The sequence below is a fragment of the Passer domesticus genome, chromosome 3, assembly GCF_036417665.1.
Source record: "Passer domesticus isolate bPasDom1 chromosome 3, bPasDom1.hap1, whole genome shotgun sequence".
NCBI classification, from domain to species: Eukaryota; Metazoa; Chordata; class Aves; order Passeriformes; family Passeridae; genus Passer; species Passer domesticus.
Genome location: NC_087476.1, coordinates 110,100,786 through 110,125,580, shown reverse-complemented (window position 1 = coordinate 110,125,580; position 24,795 = coordinate 110,100,786). Strand labels below are relative to the sequence as shown.

The 24,795-nt window shown below is 46.8% G+C and overlaps 2 protein-coding genes across 8 annotated transcripts in view; one reads left to right on the top strand and one right to left on the bottom strand.

Moving 5' to 3' along the window:
• SOS1 (SOS Ras/Rac guanine nucleotide exchange factor 1) overlaps nucleotides 1-3,867 on the top strand; it is a 43,226-nt gene extending 39,359 nt beyond the window's left edge. For 4 of the 5 annotated variants that reach the window (XM_064415080.1, XM_064415082.1, XM_064415083.1 and 1 more), the window contains 2 exons: nucleotides 858-976; nucleotides 2,217-3,802. In XM_064415080.1, coding sequence (XP_064271150.1) covers nucleotides 858-976; nucleotides 2,217-2,720 — 623 coding nt within the window. In that variant the 3' untranslated portion in view covers nucleotides 2,721-3,802. Of the gene's footprint in view, nucleotides 1-857; nucleotides 977-2,216; nucleotides 3,803-3,840 lie in introns of those variants that run through there. The other variant, XM_064415084.1, reaches the window with a different exon arrangement.
• A 3,190-nt stretch (nucleotides 3,868-7,057) lies between these two features.
• ARHGEF33 (Rho guanine nucleotide exchange factor 33) overlaps nucleotides 7,058-24,795 on the bottom strand; it is a 31,980-nt gene continuing 14,242 nt past the window's right edge. For 2 of the 3 annotated variants that reach the window (XM_064415086.1, XM_064415087.1), the window contains 13 exons: nucleotides 23,462-23,626; nucleotides 21,735-21,856; nucleotides 20,778-20,920; nucleotides 19,711-19,770; nucleotides 18,940-19,155; nucleotides 18,189-18,318; nucleotides 17,330-17,462; nucleotides 16,519-16,602; nucleotides 15,678-15,761; nucleotides 14,820-14,968; nucleotides 13,774-13,932; nucleotides 11,374-12,127; nucleotides 7,058-9,787 (listed from right to left, as the gene is read on the bottom strand). In XM_064415086.1, the coding sequence (XP_064271156.1) occupies nucleotides 9,650-9,787; nucleotides 11,374-12,127; nucleotides 13,774-13,932; nucleotides 14,820-14,968; nucleotides 15,678-15,761; nucleotides 16,519-16,602; nucleotides 17,330-17,462; nucleotides 18,189-18,318; nucleotides 18,940-19,155; nucleotides 19,711-19,770; nucleotides 20,778-20,920; nucleotides 21,735-21,856; nucleotides 23,462-23,626 (2,337 nt within the window). In that variant the 3' untranslated portion in view covers nucleotides 7,058-9,649. Of the gene's footprint in view, nucleotides 9,788-11,373; nucleotides 12,128-13,773; nucleotides 13,933-14,819; nucleotides 14,969-15,677; nucleotides 15,762-16,518; nucleotides 16,603-17,329; nucleotides 17,463-18,188; nucleotides 18,319-18,939; nucleotides 19,156-19,710; nucleotides 19,771-20,777; nucleotides 20,921-21,734; nucleotides 21,857-23,461; nucleotides 23,627-24,529; nucleotides 24,634-24,795 lie in introns of all 3 variants that reach the window. The other variant, XM_064415088.1, reaches the window with a different exon arrangement.

The following is a 24,795-nucleotide window of genomic DNA, read 5'->3' as shown; positions in this document are numbered from 1 at the left end:
GAATTAGATGTGTTACATAGGGACTGTTACAAGTCTTTGAAGGACCTGTCAAAACTGAAGGCAGAGGTAATCTCTAGGCCCATATATATCCCAAACAAACTTGTGGGATGTGCTGCCATAGGATTTGTGTGAAAGTATTTGGTGAGTGTCTGATGGTGAACATTGAGAATAAAAAATGAATTGTTTGTAGGTGCCTTATGCTGTTGCTGCAATTCAGAACTGATTTCAGTGTACATGGGTGGTTTTCCTGCAGAACTTAAAATCAGTATTTGCTTGCTTTAAATCCATCAGGACCTATCCACACCTCTTTTTCTTCTGTCTTTCCCAGCATACAAGGAAGCTCATATTTTGTGGTGTGCCCTCAGTATTTAATAATGGATATAGACTCCTTTCACATACAAGGGTTTTCAGAGGTTACTCCTGTGTTCAGCTGGTTGCCACAAGGAGGTGAAATGACTTCCTAAAGACAGAAGTTCCTGTGCCATTGCTGAGTGTCCAAGCCAGGTCTTCAGAAAGCCTCTGGAGAAAGGATTTCTTTGTTATTGGGTCCATTGACTGCAGGTTTAGAATATTATTTCAGTGCTTTTGCGACATAAGAACAAGTTTGTGGTGTGGTTTTGGTCTGAAGGATTACTTAAGAAAGTTCAGGAGCTGATGGTCACAGAGATCTTTGCAGCTCAGAAAAGCAGTTTCTCTGGCAGCTGCAAGTTAGAGGCTTGTTTCATTGTCTTTATTTGCCACTTCCTTGATCCATGATGCTTTTTATGAGCAATCACTTCATTATTTATGGCACCTCTATTAGCAGCAATATTGAGCCAAAAGTTTATCATCATCAACAGGTCTTTTATGTCCCTTAGGATCTGCTTCTGTGTCATCCATAAACTTTACCAAAACTTCAGATGATGCTCCTGTCCCTCCTCCTGTTCCTCCACGAAGAAGACCAGAATCTGCCCCAGCTGAATCCTCCCCATCAAAAGTAAGTAAGCAGAAAAAAGGTCATTTGTTTTTCTGGGGGAAGAGGGGCAGGGTATGATAGAAAAGTAACTCTCAAAGACAGTACCTTTACTTTTTAAGAACTGCATGTGAAAGAGTAAGCAGCCATGTTTTTCAGGCCTTCACAGCTCTACCTCACTATGTCTTGATCTCAAACAAATGAAAATAGATGGGAGCTAAATTTACAAAAGTCTCATCTGCTGATGAGACTGCATGATGCTCATGCCCTTGCATAGCCTGTGAGAACTTGAGGCTTCAAGCAGGTGTTTCCATCTGGAATTAATTGTTTCCTAGTATCGTTTTTAGGAAATATTAATTAAGAGTAAGAACTGATGAACAGTAATGATGGAAAGTGCTATACACACAACTCAGTCCTCTGGAAAGTTTCACCAGAATATTTGATCCTGATGCTGTGGTGCTCAAGTGCTTGCTTTCCCCTCTTGCTTACCTATCCTGCCTGCTTAAGCCATTGCTACATTTTCCTTTTGCATTTGTCTGGCAGCTGGGATCTGATCCAGCCTTTGCTGCAGACACTGTCAAATTTCACCTGATTTCAGTGGAAGCTTATTTGTAACTTCAGATTTGAAAATCCCACTCAAAATCACTTCAAAGCAGATATGTTTTTGAAGAGAGCTTCTAAGTGGCTCTTCAGCAGTTCTTTTCAGACTACAGGCAATTGTTTTGCCAGTCAGCAGAACTTGATGCATCACCAAAATGTATCTGAAATGCTACCAAAATGTATTTGAAAACATTGTGTACGTGATAGGGTGTTGGAGATCAGTTATCCTGTCACTATGGTCTGCAACTTGGGAACTGTTCACTTCCCTAGTTCTGACTACTTAACTCCATCTTCTCAGCATAGTTTTTTTTTTCCCTGTTCAGCATCATCAGCCTCTCCCTTTTTGTAGTTTTCTGGAAGAAATTCCTGACATATTAAATCATTCCAAGTGCTTTTTACTGGGGAGGTGGTGGAAGATATCCAAACCTCCCCAGCAAGCAGACCTGGAGCTAGCATGGAAATTGTTCCTTTGACCATTCTTTGCCTTGCCTTTGTGCCTCTCTGTGCATCTTCATGCCTTCCATCCTTGGCTGTTCACTCATGTGTTGCTGCAGCCCTGCTAAGAGCAATCTGCAGTACAGGAGGGGGCTTCTGTTTCACAGCAGGGTCCTGTGCTTTGCTGCCACTCTGGAATTTTACTGACTGAAGTGTTTGTGTACCTCAGATTACTTCTGCACACCTGGACAACCCACCAGCAATCCCTCCTAGGCAACCAACCTCTAAAGTGTATTCTCCAAGGTACTCGGTGCCTGATCGGACCTGCATCTCTGACTCCTGTGTTACCACTGCAAACCCCCCCGAGCTACCGCCACGGGAACCTGTGCGAACTCCAGACGTTTTCTCTAGCTCACCACTACACCTCCAGCCTCCACCCCTGGGCAGAAAAAGCGAACTTGGTAACGCCTTCTTCCCAAACAGCCCCTCTCCGTTCACGCCCCCTCCCCCCCAGACCCCTTCTCCACATGTAGCACGGAGGCATCTGCCATCGCCGCCTTTGATACCGCAGGACGTGGACCTCCCTTCTGTTGCTGGGCCGCCCGTTCCTCCACGACAAAGCACTTCTCAACATATCCCAAAGCTTCCTCCAAAAACTTACAAAAGGGAGCACACGCACCCGTCGATGCATCGGGATGGGCCACCCTTGCTGGAGAACGCCCCCTCCTCCTGAACTGTCCCTCGCGCTGGGAGTCGCATTTTCCTGGTGCTATGTCTGTTGCTGGCAATGGATGCACTGAACCTGGTGGTGTCAAGGAGTTGGGATGTGTATGCCAAACACTAAGAACTCTCCAATGCGTTGGAAATGTAGTGTACAGAAATGGAGTTGCAAAAACAGACTTTCTAGTGGAAAACCCGGTTAACTTGCTATTCTTGTTTTAGTATGCAGGACTTTGTTCTAAAATAATTGGACAGCTGATTGTACCAGAAACCAGTCTGGAGAGACTTCTTTGGCCAATGAGCAGAGACTGTGTTTGTGTAATGATCAGTAATGTCCAGTACAGGAAGGAAAAACAGTCTTGTATCCATCAGTTCCATACAGTGGCACAGTTTTCGGAATGAAAACATTATGCACTTTTTTTAAATCTCAAACAGGGAACTTTATATCCTTCTTAATTTTCCTTTGCTTTACTTACTCCCTGCTTTAAAATACCTTCCTAAAATTATGAGAAGGACTGTGAGGAAGATCTGTGGTACCTAACCGAGCTAGAATTAAGGCAAAGCACTGTATTGCGGTCCTGTTTACAAGTTGTTACAATGAGTAGTAGGGGGTACCTAGGCTTCACCAAAGAGGTACTTTATTATTATTTTCTGAAATACTGTGGTGCCAGTTCAAAAATAAATTTTTGCCAGGAAGCATAATGTCTAATTATTGCTTTCTTTAGATAGAGCTGATGAAAGTCTTACATCATTAAGGTGACAGCGATTTTTTTTTTTAAAGCAGCACTATCATCTGAAGCAAATATACTACATTTAGAAGACTGTTAATCTCTGCTAGGTTATGTCATGTTCTTTTTAAGGTTTACTGATAATCCATTTCATGGCTAGTAGCTATTCTTTTTCAGTCATGCCATGAAAACAGTCACTTGTCAACTTCCATAGCTATTGTCATGTTTTACTAACAATAGAATAATCAGCATACATAGGATTGCCTTGCAGTTGCATAAATCGTGTGTATATAGTGAATGTTGCATAAATATACTTGCAGATTGTTTTTAATTTAATTGAAATAAAGATAAAGATATGTTTGGCTGACATACGTTAAATTATTAATGGACAAATGTTCAACTTAGTTTTTCAGTTAAGCGCTGAGGGGGATGAAAGCCCATCTTGTGGTACGTATTTTTCCTAGTTCAGTGTATGTATTTTAGTAATAAGAGACTAAAGAGGTGTTTCTGGCATGTTACAAATAATAATTCAGTAATATTTGAGAGGCTGGGTTATTCCCAAAGTGAATTATTTTACCTTACAAAATGTTGCCCACATCCTGTATGACAAATGTTAGAAAAAAATCAAACTTATATTAATCTTTACAATGGCTTTTTCTGTCCAAAATACACATGACAAAACAGGTATGTTGTAAATATTCTGACGTGGTTTATCCATAAACCTGCATGCTGCTCTTCGGCTCCAGACCAGACTGGGACAGTAATGGATGACAGCTGTTGAAGAAAAGGAGCTCTGTAATGTCCTCTGCACTAGGTATGTGAAGCATAAAGTGAAGCATAACGAGTCTCATGCTCAGTTCACATGGCTCATGAGGCAAGTAAAATTCCTTCACGTATCCTCTTTGGAAGAAGGACACATCTCAGGATCTTGGACAGCTGGATCTCTTAGGGATAGTGTCAGTTGAATGATGGCAGAAATCACCTTTTTTAATGCTTTCAGTAATGCCATTGATCAGGGCCCTTTGATTCTTTGGTGTGGTTGTTACACTGGGAAAGCATTTCATCAACAGGAATGGCAGTTTTCACCAAAGTCAGATCTTGAAATTGTCTGTTGTATTCCTTCTTAGATGTCTTTAACAGTGTTGTTTTGAAACAATTTTTTCTGGCAAAAGAAAAACAAAGTGAAGATCTCAAAACCGTGGATTCAGAGGACAACGTTATATGGGAGCTTTATAAAAACTGTCAAGCCACAGGAGGTGTAGTTTAGGTTATGGATTCTTTGGATAAAAACACTGTGATGAGCATACTGTTGGCAGTGTTACCTAAATTATTAGCTCCTCAGTGGGTTAGCAGGAAAACTCCATAAATTGAGACTTTCTGATCTGTATTTCTTCTTCAGCACGTTTTGTCTGTGCTGTTGGGCAGCCAAGGCAGAGCAGGCCACCCAGTGCTCAGGGTGCTCAGTCAGGAGGGACCTCACATGGCTTCTGCTACTCAGCAGATTTCTTAAATGTCCCCACTTTCCTTTGTGAAGTGGGGAATGCTGTTCCCTGTTTGTGGTGGAGGATAAAAGTGCTTTCCTGGTGAGAAACTTGGACAACAGGTGACAGTGGCCACCGTGGAAGAACCTAAAGTAAACATTCTTTGGAGCCCAGGGGTCAGTCACAGTGTGCAAATCGTGGTGTTGACTCTGGTGCAAACAGGAAGGACAGGGTCAGAATCAAACCTGTAGCATTTAGGAGTTGTATTCAACTGCTAAGCCACTGGTTTGTGTCGTGGCAGCTGTGTGTTAATAATTTCTGATCTGGAATGGCTTCTTACTTGGATTGTGTTTGCATTAGTGACAATACTTTTCACGTAGAAAATTAAATCATTTTAATAATGCTCTCTGCCTTCTTGGTAAATGACCCTGATTTGGTCAGGTGTGGCCTGGACAATGAAATGTGCTCGTGTGGAGGCCTGGAGAGTTGCTGTACTGCTGTAGAGAGCTGATATATGGCTAAAAGGCAGCCAGAACCACTGCAAGCTCTGTAGGCAGGGTTATGTAGCAGAACTTCATGGGTTTATAAGAAAGTTGGGGACAACCTTCTTTTGGCAGGGCCTCTTGCAGTAGGACAGAGTAATGGCTTTAACTAAAGGAGAGTAGATTTAGACAAAGTATAAGGACAAAGTTTTTCACAATGGATGTGGTGAACCACTGGAACAGGTAGCCCAGAGGTGGAAGATGCCCCATCCCTGGCAACATTCAGGGTCAGGCTGGAAGAGCTCTCACCAGCCACATCTAGGTGAAGATGTCCCTGCTTATGGCAGGGGGTTGGGCTCGGTGGTCTTTAAAGGTTCTTTTCCAGCCCAGACTGTTCCATGATTCTGTGGTGATTCTGTAGGTACTGAACATTTGCTTCTGTCCAGCTGCTGTGTGGGAAGTCGCTGTTGTGCTGCCTGGTGACCCCATGGTGACACATTATTGTCGTGGCATTCAGCAGCCCCTGCAGCAAACCTGGCTGCTGATGGGGAATATTCTCCTCTTTCAGGGTTGATATCAGGGAAGTGTTGGAGTGCTTCATCCTCAAGAAGCCATTTCCAGTGTGGGCTAACCTGCTGCTCTAATATGCCTCTCTTAAATCAGGGAGGGAGAGGCCTGTCTCAGAGCATGCTAATACACTGGATTATAGATCCTTCAAGTTTCAGAGTGACATTGTGGGATTATTTAATCATTTTTCTTTCATGTGTGTTTTAAATTAGATTTTCCCAGTGATATCACTGGAGGTACCACTGTTGAACGTAGTAGATTATTGTGCTTCATTGAAAAGATTGTTTGATTACCATTTCTAAATCCATATAGTGCAGAGGTGAAGTCTTTCTTTGGGAGACAAACCTGTGGCCTAATACAGGTGTAAAGACAAAAATGCTCTTAACTTATTTTGTAAATCCCATTCCTTATTTTCCATTAAAAAAAAAACAAACCACCTTTAAATGTATTTTTCTGTGCACTGAGAGCAAATTTACCTTTTGTGTTCAGGGAAAAATAGTGCATTATGAGGGAAATGAAGTAAAGAGTAAGGTTCTTTTCTTACTTTCTAGCCAGCAAGTGTGAAATCTTTGTACTGGGTGGCTGAAAAGTTGAAAGGGAAAAATAAAATAAAAAGCCTTTTGCCAGATGCATGACAATTTAGCTGCCAAAGGTACAGAACATCTGTAATATTTTTAAAAATAAGGTAACCAAAGGTAGGTGATCAAGGGCACATGTTATTGGAATTGCTTTGGACAATTTGTTGCATCTATTTTGGAGTAAGCCTTTTTTTGTTTTGAGTCTAGGATGGCTGACTTAAACAGGGAGTGTAGCTGTGGAGAGGTGTGGTCCGGAAGAGTCTTAAGGAGATGAAGATCTGTCACAGTGAGCTACACCAACAACAGGATCTTGACCAGAAGCCTTGAGAGTGAATCAGCTGGGTTCTGAATAAGAGCCTTAGAACTTTGTGTAGGGAGCAGTGTCTGCTTGCATGGCTGGAGTTGTAGGGATACAGGATTGTGTAAGTAATGTTGCCTCAGGGACCAGAGAAACAGTTGTTTCTCTTTTAATGGATGCAGCCTTCTGGCTGATTCAGTGCAAGAGGCAACAGCGTTATTTAAAGGCAACGTTTATTTGGCAAAGGAAGAAAAACAATCCAGAGCACACATGTACACTAAAGATGGATTTGAAATGGACCCTGTGACAGGCTGTGTGTGTGTGGTGCTGAGCATCATTCATTCATACTATTTACATTTGCAGATTCTGAGCAGGTACAAGGACATCTCAAGTGGTAAGTATAGGCCTGGAAGTAAGAACTCAGAGAATCAAAAATAAATAACCATCAGTTCTGACTGCCTTAAATCACTAAAATAGAAGCTGAAATCCACATGCATTTTACAAGCAAGAGTCTGCCACTTTGGAAGGATTTCCTCACCCAGGGGATGTTAGCAGGTAGGGTTTTTTCCTTTGTCCTGTTTCTGTCCTGGTTTTTTGCTTGGCAAATATGAAAAGCAGATTTGTTTTGTGACGGATTGAAGTGTCATTACATACATGAGACCAAAACCACAAGAATCAGAGCCCTTGACAGGATCAGTGCATTACAATGGACACTTGTCCATAATGATACAGCTCTGGCTCCATGGACAAACAAACTGCTCTGTCTGTGGCTGATTCCTGTGCAGAACAAACAGGCTTTGCTGATGGTTCAGTTACAAGTATCTGGCTCTTCCTACATAATTTCTATCCTGGCCCTGCACAGTCTGACTAAAAGCTGCCAAGTCCTAGGAACAGTCTTTGTGATTCAGTGGCTGGTCAGCATGAAGCAGTCCTGACTGGAAAGGGACATGGAATTTGTAATTTTATGAGGATGTGAGGGAAAGGGAGGGAGATGGAAGGGGATTTTTTTTCCATTAAAAGCCTTACATTAAAAAAAAATCTTCCCAGAATAGTTTTCAAAAGCTAGGAGAGGAAAGTATGGTACTTCTTTCCTTTTTGTAAGGAGGAGAAGTGGGTATTTGTTTCATTAAAATCTATGAGAGAGGGACCAGCTAAAACATTTTAGTCTTTGGGGTTTTGATTGGTCACATTCTTGAAATGTTGGGAAAACCTTGATTGCAGTAAAGGATGGGTTTTGTCTGTCTGGACAGCCCTTTTCACACACACCCCTCTGCCTCTAGCAGAGGAAAAGCAGGTGGTAGGTGCAGGTCAATCAACACTGGAGAGCTCTGGGCCCTGCATCTGCAGCAGATATTGGCCACAGACACCTGCTCTGGGCTCCCCTGTCCTGCTGCCACGGCCAGGAGAGCCATGCAGCATGGTGGGTGCTCTTCTCTTGGCCCCAAAACCAACCACCCTTGCACTGATGTGGGGACTCCCAAGCCCCCAGTCTCACAGTATTTCCCCCAAGGCATTGCTGTTGGCCCCATGGAGACAGTTCACAACTTTTTAAGGTGAAGCTGTCCTTTAGACAGACCAGTGTCCCAGGCATGTGAAAACAAGGTGATGAAACCACAGTTGCTTTTGAAACTGCCCTCAGGGTGTCCCAGCTTCAGGTGACACCAGAGCTCACCAGTACTGCACTGGTAACTCACTGAGCCAGCGTGCTCTCACTGCGGGTGTGTGACACAGGTTACACAGCAGAGCTGCTCACTCTCCTGCAGAGATCAGTTACTGAGGGTTTCTCACATCCAGGTGCTGCGAGGAGGGTGGCCTCGTTGATCTGTCCTTGCACAAGGAGGAGGGCTGTGGCTCTGAACACAGTGCACCATCAGCTTTCCTGCCCTAGGGCCTCGTTTTTGAGCTGGGAGAACATTTCTAGAGCTGCACGTGATGGGGCTCGTGAGGGTGTCAGGCCAAAGAGTTAGCAAAGTATATTCCAGGTGTGCTGCAGACCAGGAGCCAGGACACTGTTTGGCACTACCAGTGTCTGCACTGATCCACACTGGGGATAAGGTGGAGAAGAGTCCCTTGTGGCAGGGCCCAGCCTGCATCACCTGCCTGGAGACACGGGCGATTCTGAGAGCAGAAGCAGTGATTCCTATAGCAGGACACAATTCAGGAAAACAGCATTCACATAGAAGGTGATATAGGATTTTGGTGAGTGATGGAAGTCCAAAAGAAAGGATGTAGCTGATTAGGCAGTGCAACGCTCGGTGCTTCAGCTGATGCTTCTTAGACTTTCTCAAACCACTTGTAATGCGAGCTGGTTTCCTGGAATGCATCTTTGATGGTGGATTTTTTTTGGAAAGTACAGGAAAGAAGATAATTTTAGACTTCTGGCCAGGGCTGCAAAGGTAACCTTTCTGTTGTGGTTGAGGCCAAACAAGACCTGCCTTGAGTTTGGAAGAGCAAAGTCGTATGGCAAATCAAGCAGTTTTGGGGGATGGAGGGGAGGAGAAGATATTAGGGTTTGGCCAAAGCTTTCCAAAACTGAGGGAAGTTCAGTCAGGTAGAGATGAAAGCTAGCAAGTTCCTGTGCTTATTGGACCTGCTGGTTGAGCTCCACTGCAACCCAAAGCCTGGCCCTGCCCTGTGCTAGAAAGAGCAGGATGCATTTGTAAGGCAGTTGTGAGAGTCTCCTCTCCCCCACCCTCCACCCTCTGTGTTAGTCAGGGGGATGCTGGGGCCTTGCTGTCTGTCTCCACCCTCGGGGACCTGGGGAAGCACTGCTGTGCTTTGGCTGTGGCCTGCCTTTCCTGGGGCTGCTTATTTCTTTTTGAAGAGCTTGCGGAAGGAGCTGCGGAACCCCCCCTTGGGCTCGTGCCGCGGGTTGTGGTCGCTGAAGGATGTTTGCTCATTGTCATCCTTCTGGCAGAACCTGGTGTTGTCTTCTGCATGGAGCTCCTAAAAGGGAAAAGACAATTTAACCAGCATTTGCAACCTCACATTCTTGTTCCCTGCTCTCTCTTCCTATTTCTCTCTCTCTGTGCTAGGAGGAACCTGGTGGGTGAGGAAGTGCTGACAAGGCTGGGAAGCAACACTGGTACCTCTGCAGAGAGCTTGTTGCTGGCTCTAGGGCTGAGGCAGTGACAGAGGATAGAAGGATAATTCCCATTGTTAGAGGGAACTGGAGCCTTTCTTGCTAAGCTTTTTGTTTAGGGGGGGAGCTCATTAGCTTCTTTTGCCAGTGAGGGAGCAAGCCAGCTTGGGCAGCTGGAAGAACTTCCCACCCTCTCCTTTCTCCCCTAGGGCAGGGAGGCATCAGGCTTTGGAGCTTTGATAAGGTGTGAAAGATTCTTCCACTGTCTCTGCTGCTGCACAGTTTTATGTCTGTGGGGCTTCATTAGCACACACACCTTGTGGTAAATGTGCCACTAAAAGATCTGTCCCTCTTTCAGGAGAGTGCCAAGCTCCTCTCAGCAAGACTCTGGACAAGACCCTTCACTCCAATTCTGCCCATCACTGTGGGAGAGAACATGTCCTGCAGTTCTGGACAAGCTCCACATCTGCACCCAGCTTTGGGCCCTAGTTCTGTGCAGGTGAGTGCTAAAGAGCTCATCGGCCCCTTTCTCTGGGGTGCCTGTGTCCCTGTGGCTCTTCTTCCTCTGCTTCATCTCCCCTGTTCAACCATCTACCACCTCCTTCACTCACTAGGCTTTTTTTTCTTTTATTTTGAAGTTTCCTTGCTGCCTTTTCAGTCAGGCTGTTGGAATCTATCTCCCATCATCATTGGCATCTACAGTCTCCTGTCTAAGCACCTCAGAGCACCCTTGGCCTCTACTTCCTTGGCTGTGACAGCCCAAAGCTGACTCTGAACAGTCACTGCAAACTACAGAAACATTGCTCCTGCAGGACCTGGTGTCCCTGAAGGGTTACAGTGCCATTTGCCGTGTCCCATCTGAGGGACACAGTTGCTGGGCTCTGACTGTTCTTACAGAGAGTTTGGCATAGGTCTGTACAATCCAGGCAACAAATACAGGTGAAACAAAACCTATGGACCAGATCCCTGCTGGTGTAAATGGGCTGAGCTTGGCCAAGTCATGCTGGTTTACACTGGCATGACTTATCCAGCACTTACCCAGCACTCCTCAGAGTAGGTGGAAAGGCACCTGTTCACCTGGGTGCCAACCACAGCACTAATTTTGAACAGCTTTGTGTAAACTTTGTGACCTGCTCAGAACATTCACCTGGGGGGAAGGTCAGTGACAGTGGAGACACACAAGAGGCTACCTTGTCTCAAAGGTGTTCTAGCTCAGCCAGCTACGCACCTCAACCCGTGCTTGTGCCTGGGGAAGATGTGTGTGAAAATGAGCTGTCTTGTCCCTCCCTTGGGCATGTACATGCAGTTGAGGTCTTGGAATGAGTGGGCTTGAAAGCTGTTTTGGCATGTTCTACTCTAACTGTATCTCAGATCTTTCTCCTGCTGCTGCTGATGCTGCTGCACCACCATGTGCCATTTTTTTTTCCTCCTCCTATTTAAGCCTCCTTACTTCCAAAAAGCTCGGTTTTTCACCCGCTCCTCTCTGTGGGGGGAAGTAGCTCCTTTGGGAGCTTCGAGATGAGGCTGAGATCATGTGAGGCTGAACATTCCTGTCCTGCTTCTGCTGCAGACGGCTCCCACTGCTGCTCCGTGTGCTGTAGAGTCTGGTGCTCACGCCCTCCGCGCTCCGCGGCAGCTCCTTCAGGGACCTGCTCAGCTGCTTCCCTTTGCTGTGGAACATCTCACGCTTGTAGGTGCTGCTGCTCACGGGAGTGCAGCTCTTAGGCAGTGGCTGCAAGGCATGGTCTGTCCTCTCCGGTTCTGAGGTGAAGTTCACAGGCCTAAGGAAGCAAATATCCAAGCTGGACTCAGAAGAGGCCGGGGAGCAGTTCTCAAAGAGAGCAAGGTTTTGGAAGGTGTCATCTTCGTAGGGGCCTGGCATGGTGAAAACCTCCCCAGGGTAGTCAAACTCTTCGTAGCTTGGTGCAAAGTTCCTGGCATCCTGCAGCAGTTCCACAGAGGTTCTGATGGCTCTCTCGGTGTTCCCCACCGCGTCTGCCGGCGGCGCTTCGTACTCCATTTCGGGGATGGATTGCAAGGGGGCTGTCAAGGCCTTGAGTTCCTGCTCTGTCAGCTGAGAGGAGGCAAGGATGTTCTCTGGCCTCTCGTGTTTTCTGCTTTCCATCTCCCAGTCAGGGGGCTTTACAGCCTGGATGTTCTCCATCACTGTCGGCTGGGGTTTCTTCATCTGCGGCATCAAATGCCTTAGAAATAAAAACCAAAACAAAACAAAACAGACGGAAGTGGAATACTAAAGGATGACAGGCAGCATGACAAATCCCCCCCACCCCTTCATTCCTCCAGCCCTATTGTGTTGATTTTATGGCCAAAAAGGTACTCTCCTGTCTTGGAAAACAGTAACAGAGGTGTCTCTTACAGAAAACGGCCTGGCTGGTTAGGAGGACCAAACTTAGAGAGACAGAACTGCTTATCCCATAGCTTTGTCTGAGTTTTGTATTCTACAGCATGAAATGAATAGAAACGGAGATGAAAAGCCAACTGCTCATCTGCATTTTACATTCTAACTTTCCTTCTCTCTCTGTAATGTATGAGCTGTGTCTCACTTTCCTGTGGTCTGGTTGTCTTTTCAGGTAGACTGGGTTTCTCTCTTGGGTAAAGTGACTGTCCCCAAAATGTGTCAGGAGTACTTGGAGGGCTCCTACCCTCCATGTGCTCCAGCTGAGTCTTCAGCTCAGGATGAATGTGGGGGTGGTGCCAGCTGAGGCTACCAAGGTGGAGGGCTGGAGCAATCTGTCTGTGAGAGGAGGGAGATTGGCTTGGGCAGTCTGGGGAGAGGGAGGCTAAGGACTGATCTGTAATACTGCTAAGAGAGGGAGACTGGGAATGATGCAACCAAATTCTTGTTAGTATCAAACGAGATAAGAAACCACAATAGCCACAAATTGCTGGCATAAGAATAAAGCTAAGTCTAAAGTGCTTCTCTGATCATCATCTCATTTGGCACCTGTCAGGCTGGAAATTGCCAAAGCGGAACCATATGAGGAGTGGCTGAAGGCACTTGGTCTGTTCAGCCTGGAGGAGACTGAGGGGAGACCTCATTGCAGTTTGCAGCTTTCTCATGAAGGACAGCAGAGGGGCAGGCACTGGTCTCTTCTCTCTGGTGACCAGTGACAGACCTGAGGGAATGGCTTGGAGTTGTGTCAGGGGAGGTTTAGGTTGGATATTAGGAAAAGTTTCTTCACCCAGGGGGTAACTGGGCACTGAACAGGCTCCCCAGGGCAGTGGTCACAGCACCAGCCTGACATAGTTCAAAAGGTGTTTGCACAAAGCTCTCAGGCACACTGTGTGACTCTTGGGGATGGTTCTGTGCAGGACCAGGAGTTGAACTCAATGATTCTTATCCTTTCCAACTCAGAATATTTTGTGATTCTGTGAAGATTTCCAGGTAGCCCTGTCTGTCTTGACTTAGACTTGTGTCTTTTTGAACCCATTTTGTATCTTGTGGTAGCAAATCACATCATTCAGTTATGTGCTGTGTGGAAAAGTTTTTTTTTTCCTTCTCTGAGACCTTGGTCCTGTTTCCCAGCTCTTGTAATGTTGACAGTGAATAATGCAGTGTTATTGTACACACCACTGTGAGGCCTAAACAAATTCATGTCCTCCCTGATGTACTGCCTTAGCAGGCAGCCTGGCTAAAGCTCTGAAACATCCCCTGCTTGTAAACCACAGTAGGGGATAGCAGGATGGAGCCAGCCCTCCATCTCTCTATCCATACACAGAGAGTGGTTTTGGAAATTACAGCCTGTAGCTGCCTGCTGTCGTGGGCATGGTGTGGGTGAGGAGAGTTTTCAGCTACTTTGAAAGCTTCCCACAAGGACAACAGGCTTACGGGGTGGTTGTGCCAGAGGAAGGTGCTGCTGGGAATGACTGTATGGCCTCCTCAGTGTGGATCCCACTGTCCCGCATTGATGCTGCACTGGGTGTTGGAGAAACCTCCTGGCTTGTACACTGGGAGGTGAGACCTTTGTACAGCTTCACCAGGGATGACCTGAGGGAGGAGAAATCCATCGTCGGGCTAAGAAATAAGGCAGGGAATGAGCACGAGCATGTAGAATCACAGAAAACAGGACTGGGAGGTACCTTAATATTCCTGTTCACCTCTGCCCACCCCAAGGAAGAGCTTGTTCCACCTAGTCTGCTCCAACCAGCAGGGCATCCTGCTTTCTGTGGTGCTCTTAACACCACTCCTGATTGCAGTCCCTCTCCAGCAATCTGCTCCAGCCCTCTACCACCCTCCATACTTGGAAGCTTCCCTTGAAATTTGATCTTGTCCTACTCCTCAGGTAAATCATCACAAAGAACAAAGGCAACCAGATTCTGATTTTAGTAAAATACCTTGATTTCAAGGAATTGTTCTGAACTGCACCTTGAGAATCTACATTCATGGTAATTTCTGTCATAGTTCAACTCAAACAGGTTATTACAGGAGGCTTTTGTTTCTCCTACCTCCTCCCCCAGTAAAATAAGATAACACCATTCTTTTGGAGTCTTACTCCATAAGGGAAACAGTCCTCACCCTCACCAGGGCCTGGAGCTGCCAGAGCTAAATCCCCGTGTGTTTTCCCACTGGGGAGTGACTTTGCCACCAGCTTAAGGAATCAAATAATTCCATGAAACATGTGGCTGCTTTATTTAAAAGGATTTAGAAGTGATTTTTCTTTTGCTCTCAGAGTTAGGCAGAAGGGCCCACCCCAAATCTGACTCATTTTGGAGGGCAAATGCCAATATGGTTCTTCTTCAGCATTCAGATGCTTTGTTTTATTTCAACAGAGCAATGTGCCTGTTGATCATGCCTGGACCTAAACCCCGTTTGCCAGGCTTCCCCCACCCCTCCCTTCCCTGGTGACAGAGAGAATGAGCTGATGTTGTGCTTACTTCTTCAGCTTTTTCCTCTTCTGTATCAGCAGGTCTTCATTGCACTGGAAGAGGAGGCTGTAGTGTGAGATGAAAACCCGGAGGCGCTGCACGCACACCAGCAGCAGGTAATAGTCAGGGTGCTCTTGCTCCGTGAACTTCAGGACATTCTGAGGCACAGAGGAGAGCAGGCTGTTTGGAGGCTGTCCTGACCCTTTCTGGGGAGAAGGCACTATGGGAACCATGGATTAGGGCTCTGGAGTGCTCGTGGCACTGCCCTGGGGGAGCTTTGAGGAGTTTCTGAGGGACTTGGATGGGGCCTGCCTCCCACTAGTCCAGTGCAAATTCACAAGGAACCACTGTAAATGTAATCATGGGATGTGTGGGTGATGCACTGGTTGAGTTTAGCTTAGAGTGAATAAATCAGTGTTTTGATTTCTAGGGCTTGCTCTCTGGGTATTTGCCTTGTCTGAAATGTTTCAGTACAATTCAGATAAGCCTTCTGTGAACCAGAACTCTTATCAGCCATCTCTCTGTAGGATAGGTTGTTGGGCCCTAGGAGCTCTCTCAGATGTGCCCCATCTCTGGCCTCCTGTTTTCCCAGAGCAGCAGGCAGCAGAGCCTTTGGCTTCCCAGGAGACAAAAGCTGCTTCTGTCAGGCCAATTGGACAAACTGGCAAATATAAGCAAGCCTCATGTGAAAAAGATGAAACTTCACCTATTGTTAGCTGGCTTTCCCTTTAAAAGTTTTGGGTTTTTTTCTTCAAAGAACCCATTGGGTTTGTCAGGACCCTGTACAGGCCCAAATACCAGCTCTGAGTTAAAAGTCACCTGATGTGATTAGAGTTCAACAACACAGTTTCCATCCTGGGGCCCTACCTGTAGATGAATAAGGTATTCAGGGATTCGCTGGACTATATGAAAGAACAGAATGTAGAGATCAGACTTGATTTCTTCTTCTACCTGAAATAGAGAAAGTGACTTAAGAGTCTTTTCCACCCATAAAACAGATCTCCTTTCCAGGTGGTTCTGTGCTTGAATGAGTAGTTATGCTGTAAGGAGTTACAACAGTTCACAGGGGCACACCATTCCCAATTTAGGTTGGGAATTATCTACTAGGGACACCCAGCCTAATACAGTAGGGGGGCACGTTGAAAGTGCACTAGTTAAAAGTTTCAGTGAAACCCCAAGAAGACGCTGTTGCTCAGAATGAAGTTCTTAGTTTAGGCTCAAATTAATTGAACAAAATGAGATTGACTTCTAAATTAAAATATCTTAGAAGCAAGTAAATGGGGTTAAGTTATTGCACTTTAAACTACCTTTATATTTAACTTTAAAAGTTTAAACCAAGAATCCAGAACCAAATAGCTGAAGCTGAAAGTGAAGGCTCTTTTCTCTAGAAAGGACTGGATCCCTCTGTTTGGATGAATCCTCCATTTTCCAGGAGACAGTTCCTGGAAAAGTCTGGATAGCACATGCATAGGCAAGCTTTTGGGAGGTTTAATCTGAGACATTGTTTCATGGCACAGCAGAAAAGCTGCTTAGGTTTGAGACAGTGAGGAAGGTGTTAACGCTGCCTTTTGGAGGTGCCAGTCAGCCACAGCAACCTCCAGGAAACAGAACAAGTGGATTGGCAGGAGAGTCCTGTCATGGGCAGGCATAACAGGAAGAGATCTTTGCATGTTGCCATTGTGTGCTGGGAAGCAGGCAGGAAGTTTACCTCCTTCAGGATCACCACGTGGATCAGAGAGATGCATTCTGGCAGGTCCCTCAGGTAAGCAACGTAGTAGTCCAGAAAATTATTCTTACAAAAGAGAAAGAGAAAAGAACACACAAACTTAACAGAGATTTTTGGTCACAGAGTCAGCCAAACTGTTAATTCCCCACCATCACTTCTGGAAGGTCACCAGTGCAGCAGAGCTGCTGTTTCACTGCTTCAGAGCTTGGAACTTCTCAGGAAGGTCTGTTTTATAAAATGTGTTCAGCTTTACTGCTGGTGGGGAGGGGTAGAGAGACTGGGCAGTAAGAAGCTCTTCTTATATAAGATTTTTAAAATTTATAAAGTATCAGATGAGTTTTACATATCCTTGCTGCTCACCAGGGCAACAGAAATGGGTGCAACAAACCATGTGGGCCTCTGCCTGCCCAGCTCCTTGTCAGAACTCTGAGCAAGGTGTACTGGGGCAGGGGAGCATCAGAACCCCTCTCTTTTCACACCCTCACTGGAATTGCAGCCATTCAAGCTGTCAGGGCTCACATGTGGCTCCTGCAAGCAGGTCTGGGTCTCATGTAGTTTATGGAGCTGTGCTATGAGGCTGCTTGCCCACAGGTGGGTCTGGCATGTGGGAGCCCTGAACACCCAAGGAGCTGCCATGCCCCAGGACTGTGCTCCAAGGGGGTTACTGAAAGGCCTTGCTCTTCAGGCCACAGCTGCACAGCACAGCCCCCTGTTCAAAGTGTCTTGGTCCACCTGCACCTCAATAAAACATAATGAAACATGACAGAAGATTCTGGAGAGGTCTTTAACACACCTCATCATTTGTCAGCTTCAGGAAGATGTCTCCTAGGATGCCTTGTCGTGGCCAGCTCAGGACTCTCTCCTGGAGAGCGTGCAGTAAATCCACGTGCTGCTGCACCAGGAACCGCAAAGAGTTGGGGAAAAAGCTGATGGGAGACCAAATCAGACTGGTTACACAGAGCAAAACCTCATCCCTAATAAGTGAAATCTGCTGAAGTGGGCACTCCTGAGTGGTCAGCACAGCCTTGCACGTGTAATACTGACTGCACCTATCATTGCTGCAACAGTGCAGGTGTGACTAACTCCTGTGGCTGGAGCCCTGGCTGCATTGGGGGGGTCCTGTTCTGGCTGCTGTGTACGTGCAAGTACCCTCTCCAGCTGCTATTGGTAAAGTGTTTTGAAAGCTGCTTAGGCTTTCCTTGCAATGCATTGAGTAGCTGACCAGAACTGGCAGCACTAAAAAGCCCCAGGCAATGCTGCTCTGGCTGATGATGCAGAACCATGGCCCTGAGCCATCCACTGAGAGCTTGGAGGAGAGCTCCACAGCTTTCTGTGTTGTCCCATTTGTCAGGCCCTTTCACAAGACAACCCATTGATGCAGAGCTGGTCAAAATGTGCTACTGCCTTCCTGCCACTTCATGTTGATTTCACCCAGAATCAGGATGAAGATGGTAGACAAGATGCAAGGGACAGGCAGGAATGTCTTTAATGACTGCAAAAACCTCCCAGTGCCTCCAGATTTCAACTAGAAATAATCTGACTGTTCAAAGATCTCTGTGTGGATTTAAGAAAAGTTTGTGAGGCGATAATGCAGGACTAATATTGACTGAAGAAAACTCTCCAAAAGACAGAGAGCACATTACATCAAATACCTTCTCTCTTTGGTGCTTCTTTTCACATCTGGCCCTTGCAGCGTGGCCTTGATCTTCAGGATTAGGGAAAGGTTGATGACGTACTTCCTTTCTGACTCCAGCAGCTCCAAGGCGATGTTCTGCCTTTTGGCTTCCAGAAGATAATGGTTAAGTTTAAAAATAAGAAAATACTGACCTCAAGGACAGCTGCATGTTAGACTGATGAAGTGATCATGAAAGGAGAAACTTATTTAAAAATTATATCAGTGTCTCATCTTTTTGTGTCTTCTTTATCCAAAATGTAAAACTCCACCCTGATGGGCACAGCATGCCCCAGCCATGACCAGTGCCTCAGTTTGCAAAGAAAGCTCCAAAGCAGATGAATTTCCCCCATGAATACAATTTTTTTCTAAGAATAATGAAACAAGCAATCAAAGGCAAAACAACTCATATCAGGGTTTCACATCCTGCAGAAACCCTGCAGAATGAGCAGTTGTATTTTTCACCCACTTAAGCAACTACTCTGCTGCAATCCCATCAGTACTCTGAACCTGAGAGGTCTTGGAAAGGAGAAGGGCTGTCCTGGGTACAGAGTGGTTCTGTCAGTCACACAGCCCAACAAATACAAAGGCCAGAGGTCCTGGAGTGTGAGGCCCTGAGAGATTCCCCCCAGGAGCAGAAACTGCCCTGTGTGTCTTCCTCCATGGATGCTGATCACCAGCCAGCTCACGCCAGCTTTGAGCCTCTCTAGCCAGAGTTTCCTACTCCTTACCAGCCAAAGAGGGTTCACATATAATGTTGTCTGCTGAGCTGTATCTGCTTTGGCCCATGTCTTTCCCTCTCTCTGGTTGCTCTTTGGAAATGTATTCATCTCCCCAGTCCTTGGTGTCCTTGGGCTGCTTCCATACTGTTGATGGCAGATGCATTTTTGACTGTCCCTCTGTTGCCAGGGAAGGCTTGAGGCTGTCATCTGTCTCTAAGGCTGCTCCTGCAATGACAGACAGGTCTATGGACTCTGACAGGTTATGCTGCAGCAAGCAGCTAAGCTGTGTTCCCATCCATTTGAAGCACTGGAAGGTGAATTTGGAGCATTCTTTGTGCTTCACAAGGGCTGTAGCCTTGTAGAGTTAATTTACAAAGGAACTGCAGTTGGTGAGCTCTTCAGCAGAACAAGGTTTGCTCTCTTCCAGTGTTTATTTTCAAGCCAAATAAGATCCAAAATTAGACATATGTTAGAGAAGCAGAAACACCTTCTCTTCCCAAGTGGGAAAAGTAGTGCTCTTGCTTCAATTCTTCCTTTCTGCAAAAGCACTTAGAATCTAAGAAAGCAACAGCAGAAAGGCTTTCTCTGCCAAATCCTTGGCACTGACCACTAAAGACACTTCAGGGACACAGGTTTGCAAGTAGGAAAATGGAGGTGCAGGGCAGAGTGAAAGACATCCCTGTGAAATGCCTTCCCTGCAAGCATTTCTTCAGACCAGTAAAGCAAGCACTATAATTGAATCATTGTCCTGCTGTCTTTTGATGCTTGATATTTTATTACCTGGGCCTGCTATGACTTTCACACCTCCTTCTCCCATGGGCATGATCCTGGTGTCAGACACTGTTGAAGAACAAAGGGAAATTTAGCAACAGAAGGCAACTGTAGAGCTTGCTTCTTCCTGCCAAGCCCTGCCATTAGGGTAAAATCCTCCAGTCTTTCACAGTTTTGCTATGAAAACACTCCTGTTGGACTCTCCTGTAAGGAGGATCTTTTCTGCTGGGCTCTTGTCACAAGTCTGTGTTTCAGTGGCCCTTGCAGACAGATAATGTGGGGTCCCTGCTGTGCTCAGTGCTGTGTGACTGCAGAGGAATGTGAGCAGCCTTGGCTTCTCCTGGCATGCAGGTGCATGTTGGGCAGAAGGTGCTCCACACTGAACAAAGAGGATGGAGACCTGACACAGAGACAGGGCTGATATTTTGCATGGAAAGGAGCTTATTGAAGAGCAGAGGGATGAGACTGGAAAGAAAGGAGCAGTGGGAGAAGTGGGTGAGAAAGGTGGTTGTGCAAGAGGGATGTGAAGGAGAGGGCTGATGTGCCACCTCAGAGCGTGGGGCAGAGGAGGGCCACAACTGACAGGTTCTGAGCAAAACTGAGTAGAAAACAGTACATGTTTTTTATCTAATCTCTGCCTTTGTTGACCTTTTTAATGAATGTTTTTATTATCTTCCTATCTAAACAGCAAGAGAGTAATAGACCAACGTAGACCCCCAGACTTAATTACAGAATGAAAGGCTCTGATCCATCTCCTTTTCTTTGATTCCAACTTCCAAGTGTTTGGCAGTTCACAGTGTTTTCTTCATCAAGGTGAGATCCTCCTTCCTGTGCCCTGCCCCCTCACACAGAAACAAAATCAGGATTTTTATCAAGAGCCCCCATTTGGTTCTGTGTCTGTGCCACTAGCACTACAGGAATGAAGATCCTGTATCCCTCTCCTTGGAGGAGGCAAGAAATGGCTGTTGAGACAGTGTTTGCAAAGCAAATACTTTGTGAACCCAGGTTACCCCAGTGATCTTTTTCTGATTTTTTTTCCTGAGGAAGCCACTGTATTTGCCTATTCTTTTTCTTACCTTTTTCATAAGTCACATTGTGTAAAAGACTTGTAAAATCTTCATTAATCAGCACAGGTTCTGGGAGGTTGATGGATCGAAACGGGCTGCCCTGGAGAGGTGTTGGCACTGTCTGTGACCCGTGGTCATCCTTCTGTGCTCTCCTGTACAAACACAAAGAACAAGGTGGTTGGAAAGTCTGAATGCTACAGGTGAAGCTCCTACACTACATTTGTGGCCAACACTGTCAGAAATAGGACAGCTCTAGCAGAGACCAGGAAAGGAGCTGGCTTTGATGGAATTGGCAGTTCATGAACAGTGTTCTGGAAATAACTTCCACTGGCTACAGGAGAAGGTTATTTGAGATCTATTATTTTGCAGAGCATGTTTCATCTAATTAAATAGCTTAATTAGCTGAGGGGCTAGCCTAGATTTGCAGTATTTGCACCAAGGCAGCTGTATAGACTCATGATCAAAACTCTGTTTTCAGAAGGAGGCTAATTAGGATCAAGCTGGACAACTGTCTGCTTCATCACAGCATCAGTGTGGCCCAGCAGTGTGAAAACATTCTCTGACTCTGCTCAGAGGAGAAAAGGCTGGTGACAGGAAAGCAGAGCACGACTGCACCATCAGGAGCCCATTGAGTCCTGCAAGCTTGGAAGCTTGTTGTCTGAATGGTGGAGGCTTCTGACTTTCAACAGCCCCAGCATGTGGGTATCTGTTCAGCCAGACCCTGGTTCTGCTGGGGGCTGCTTTGCTCTTGGAATCACAGTGAGGTGTTAGCATTTTTCTTCTGTCTTTGCTCTGTGGGGTGTATGTCTAAGAGCCTGGGGTGAACTGAAGCATTTCTGATCATAAACAGAATTGATACACATGTCCAGCCAGGAAAAAAATTAAGAAATTATGCTACACAGAAAGGAACAAAATGGACACCACTGCTAATTAGCATTTTCAGGACTCTGGAGTTTGGGCCCTTACTTAGCTTTCATTTTCCGTGATTCCCGCCGCTTCTCTTGCTGCAGCTGCTCAATTTTCTGTTGCATTTCCTCCTGCTTGGCACTGATTTCTTCAATCATTGACTTTGCATCGCTGAGCTCCTCCTGAGAAACAAGCAAAAGCACAGCATTCCCAGGGTGCCCATCAGCCTTCCGTGGCACAGCTCTGAATGCTGGCTGGTGTGCACAAAAGGTGCTTCAGGGAGCTGTGGGGAGTGGCTCTGTGATCAGACACTGTTCCTTTGCAAGGCCAGGATGTGTCACACGTGCCATGCCACATGGTGATCCTTAATTCTACAGGCAACTCACCCAAGCCAGCGTGGTGGCACATGAACAAGGCACTGGTGGGAGATGACACTCAGGGCTTCATCCACCACCACCAGCTGAAAGCACTGGGAGGACTCCTGCCCTTAATGGCATTTGGAGGTGGGCCTTAGGGAGCACATTTCCCTCTGCAGTTTTCCAGCATGTCTATTCACATGTTGCACGTGGTTCAGATCCCAGTGTGAGCACTCACACGTATGAGCTTTTGCCAATCAGGCCATGGATCTGCCCTTTTAGCCTGGTTTCCTAAGGAAATGAGGCCCTCCGTATCCTCCCTGTCCATCCTCCCTCAAGTAGTCTCAGCCAAACCTTAGTCAGATGTAGAGCTCTGATGCATGAAGTTCCTGCAGGTTCCAAGAATATGAGCAGCAGGATTGAGGAGAAACACTCAAGAGTTTCATGTAAACCAAAGCATTTCCCCCAGGCAAGGAGGTGACTTCACTGGGAGCTCAGTGTTTGAATAGCCAACAAGGGCATGAGGCAGAGGGAGAGCAGCCTTTGCCCCTTCTGTTGCTTGCATAATTCTTTGTATCTGCATTTTAAATCCCCCTTTCCCCTATGACAATGTCCCAGGTAACCCTGTGTCTGGCTGCTCTGAGATCTCTCCCATATGCCCTTGCCCTTTTTGTTGTTTTCCTTGCTCATCTGGTACTGAGGGCTCCTTTTGCCTGGTGCCATTTGTCTCCCTGTCACAGGGTTAGTAATGAGCTTTTTCAGTAAGCAGCCCTCTTTTTCTTCACAAGGTACTATTGACTCAGCAAAACACCCTGGGGAAAATTTGCAATAAAAACTATAAAAGAGTTCCTCTGCCTGCCTTGTCATCCAGTTTCTGCATGGAGACACTGGCTGGTCTAAAGTGTACATCAAGCCTTCTTGCTAGGCTGTCTCTCCAGCCCTTTGTCTTTATCCTCTTGGGCCAGATCAAACCAGGCAGCACTTCCTCCCAGCCGTGTGGAAATGTGACTTCAAAAGGCTTTAGGGTTTTGTGTTAATTTGCTGCTCCCCAGTGGCTTTGGTTCCTGCAGGAAATGCAGGAGACCTGACCCAGGGAGAGGGGTGGGACAGTGGCCCAGCAGTAGCCTATGAGCAGGCCATAAACCCACGGCATGTGCAGCCCAGAGCAAGGGCTGCTTTGTGCCCAGGTAAGTCTCAGCACTGCCTCATGGCCAGTCAAGAAGGCTAAATAGGCCAGAGTGTGGGTTACTTGTGACTTGGAGCAGTGAGGGGAGACCCAAGGCCAAAGGAAGTCCTGCAGGTGTATCCAAAACAATTGCTCACTCATTTTCTTTGCAAACAGGGAGCATTGATGGAGGCAGGGGAATGCTTCCCTCTGCCAGGCAAGCTCAGGTGGAATGCATGCAGCCTCCCCACAGGTCACACTCCTACCTTGAACGTGTTGAGGGAATTCTTCATCTCAGCCACCTTCTCTTCCATGGCACAGCGACAGCTCTTGACCTTCTCTTCCAGGGCATACTCTCCATGCTGGATGCGTGACAGCTCCTGCATTGCTTCTGTGAAACCTGCCTTCAGCTCAGAGGCTAATGCCTGCAACTACAGCAACACAAACATGGTGGGTTCAGTCCCTCCTCCCAGGCTCAGGTGTTTGTGTCCCTGAGGGTCACAAAGGCTGGGTGTAACCCATCCTGTAAGGTTCTGTCCTCTTTCTCCTTCTCCTTTCATGGCTGGGAAACATGGGGAGAGGTTTGGCCCCTGCTGCAGCCTCAGTACAGAGTAGGAGGTGTTTGTTTTGGGCAATCAATGTGCCCCTTTTTCAGACTTTTTTTTAAAACTTTTTTGAGTTTTTCCAGGCTCCCTGGCAGTTTGCAGCCTGTCAGCCTGTAGTAGGAGAGGACAGCCTGAAACATGCCAAGAAGGTTTGCAATAACAGCAGCCAGATTATTAATCTCCAAAGCAGCTGAGCAATCAAGAACGTGTCTGGTTTTGAGCAAGTCCTCCTCCCACATGTGCTCGTGGGGCTCGTACTCTCCCCACACAGATCTAACCCCTCGCTCTCCAAGGGCTGTGGAGGAGCTCTGTCCTTTGCCACGGGCCCTTTCCATGGAAGGAGGCAGCTGTAACTTGTGCTGGGGAGGGAACAGGAGGTTTTCCCCTGGCATACAGTGACACTGTGCCCACTCTCTCTATTTTCTGTCCCTAGAGGCCCTGGTGCTGCTAGAAGAGCTCACCACCTAAGCTGGAGGCAGCCAGTGATAGCTGGGTGAAGCAGGAGATGGACTGGGGCAAGCCAGGCTGGCAGAGCAAGCAGACGAGGCAGGCATGGAAGTGGGCAGTGAGGGGGGATCAGCGGCTGGCAGAGAGCTGAGCAGGGAATGCCCTCCTGGGAGCAGCTGGGGCTGGTGACCCTGGACTCTGCCCCCGCTGCTGGCAGCGAGGCTCGTCCTGCCTGCACAAAGCCCACAGCGAGGTCGCGGCCCAAGGCACAGAGGTTTTTACCTTTACAACAGAAATTCGGCCTAACATCTGGTTATAAACTGAGTCCGAAACGGGAGCACTGGTGGTAAGCGGAGAGCCACCCCGGGAACTCAGGCGCTTGAGTCCTGCAAATGGAGCAGAGATGGCTTCCGATACCTCGGGGCAATGGCATGCACCAGCCTCCTCTGGTCAAGACTGGCAGTGTCTTTACAGAGGATGTCTGCCTGCCATGCCCGCTCCTACCCCAGCGCTCACCCCACAGCCCCCGCTCTGATCTGGCTGGACAC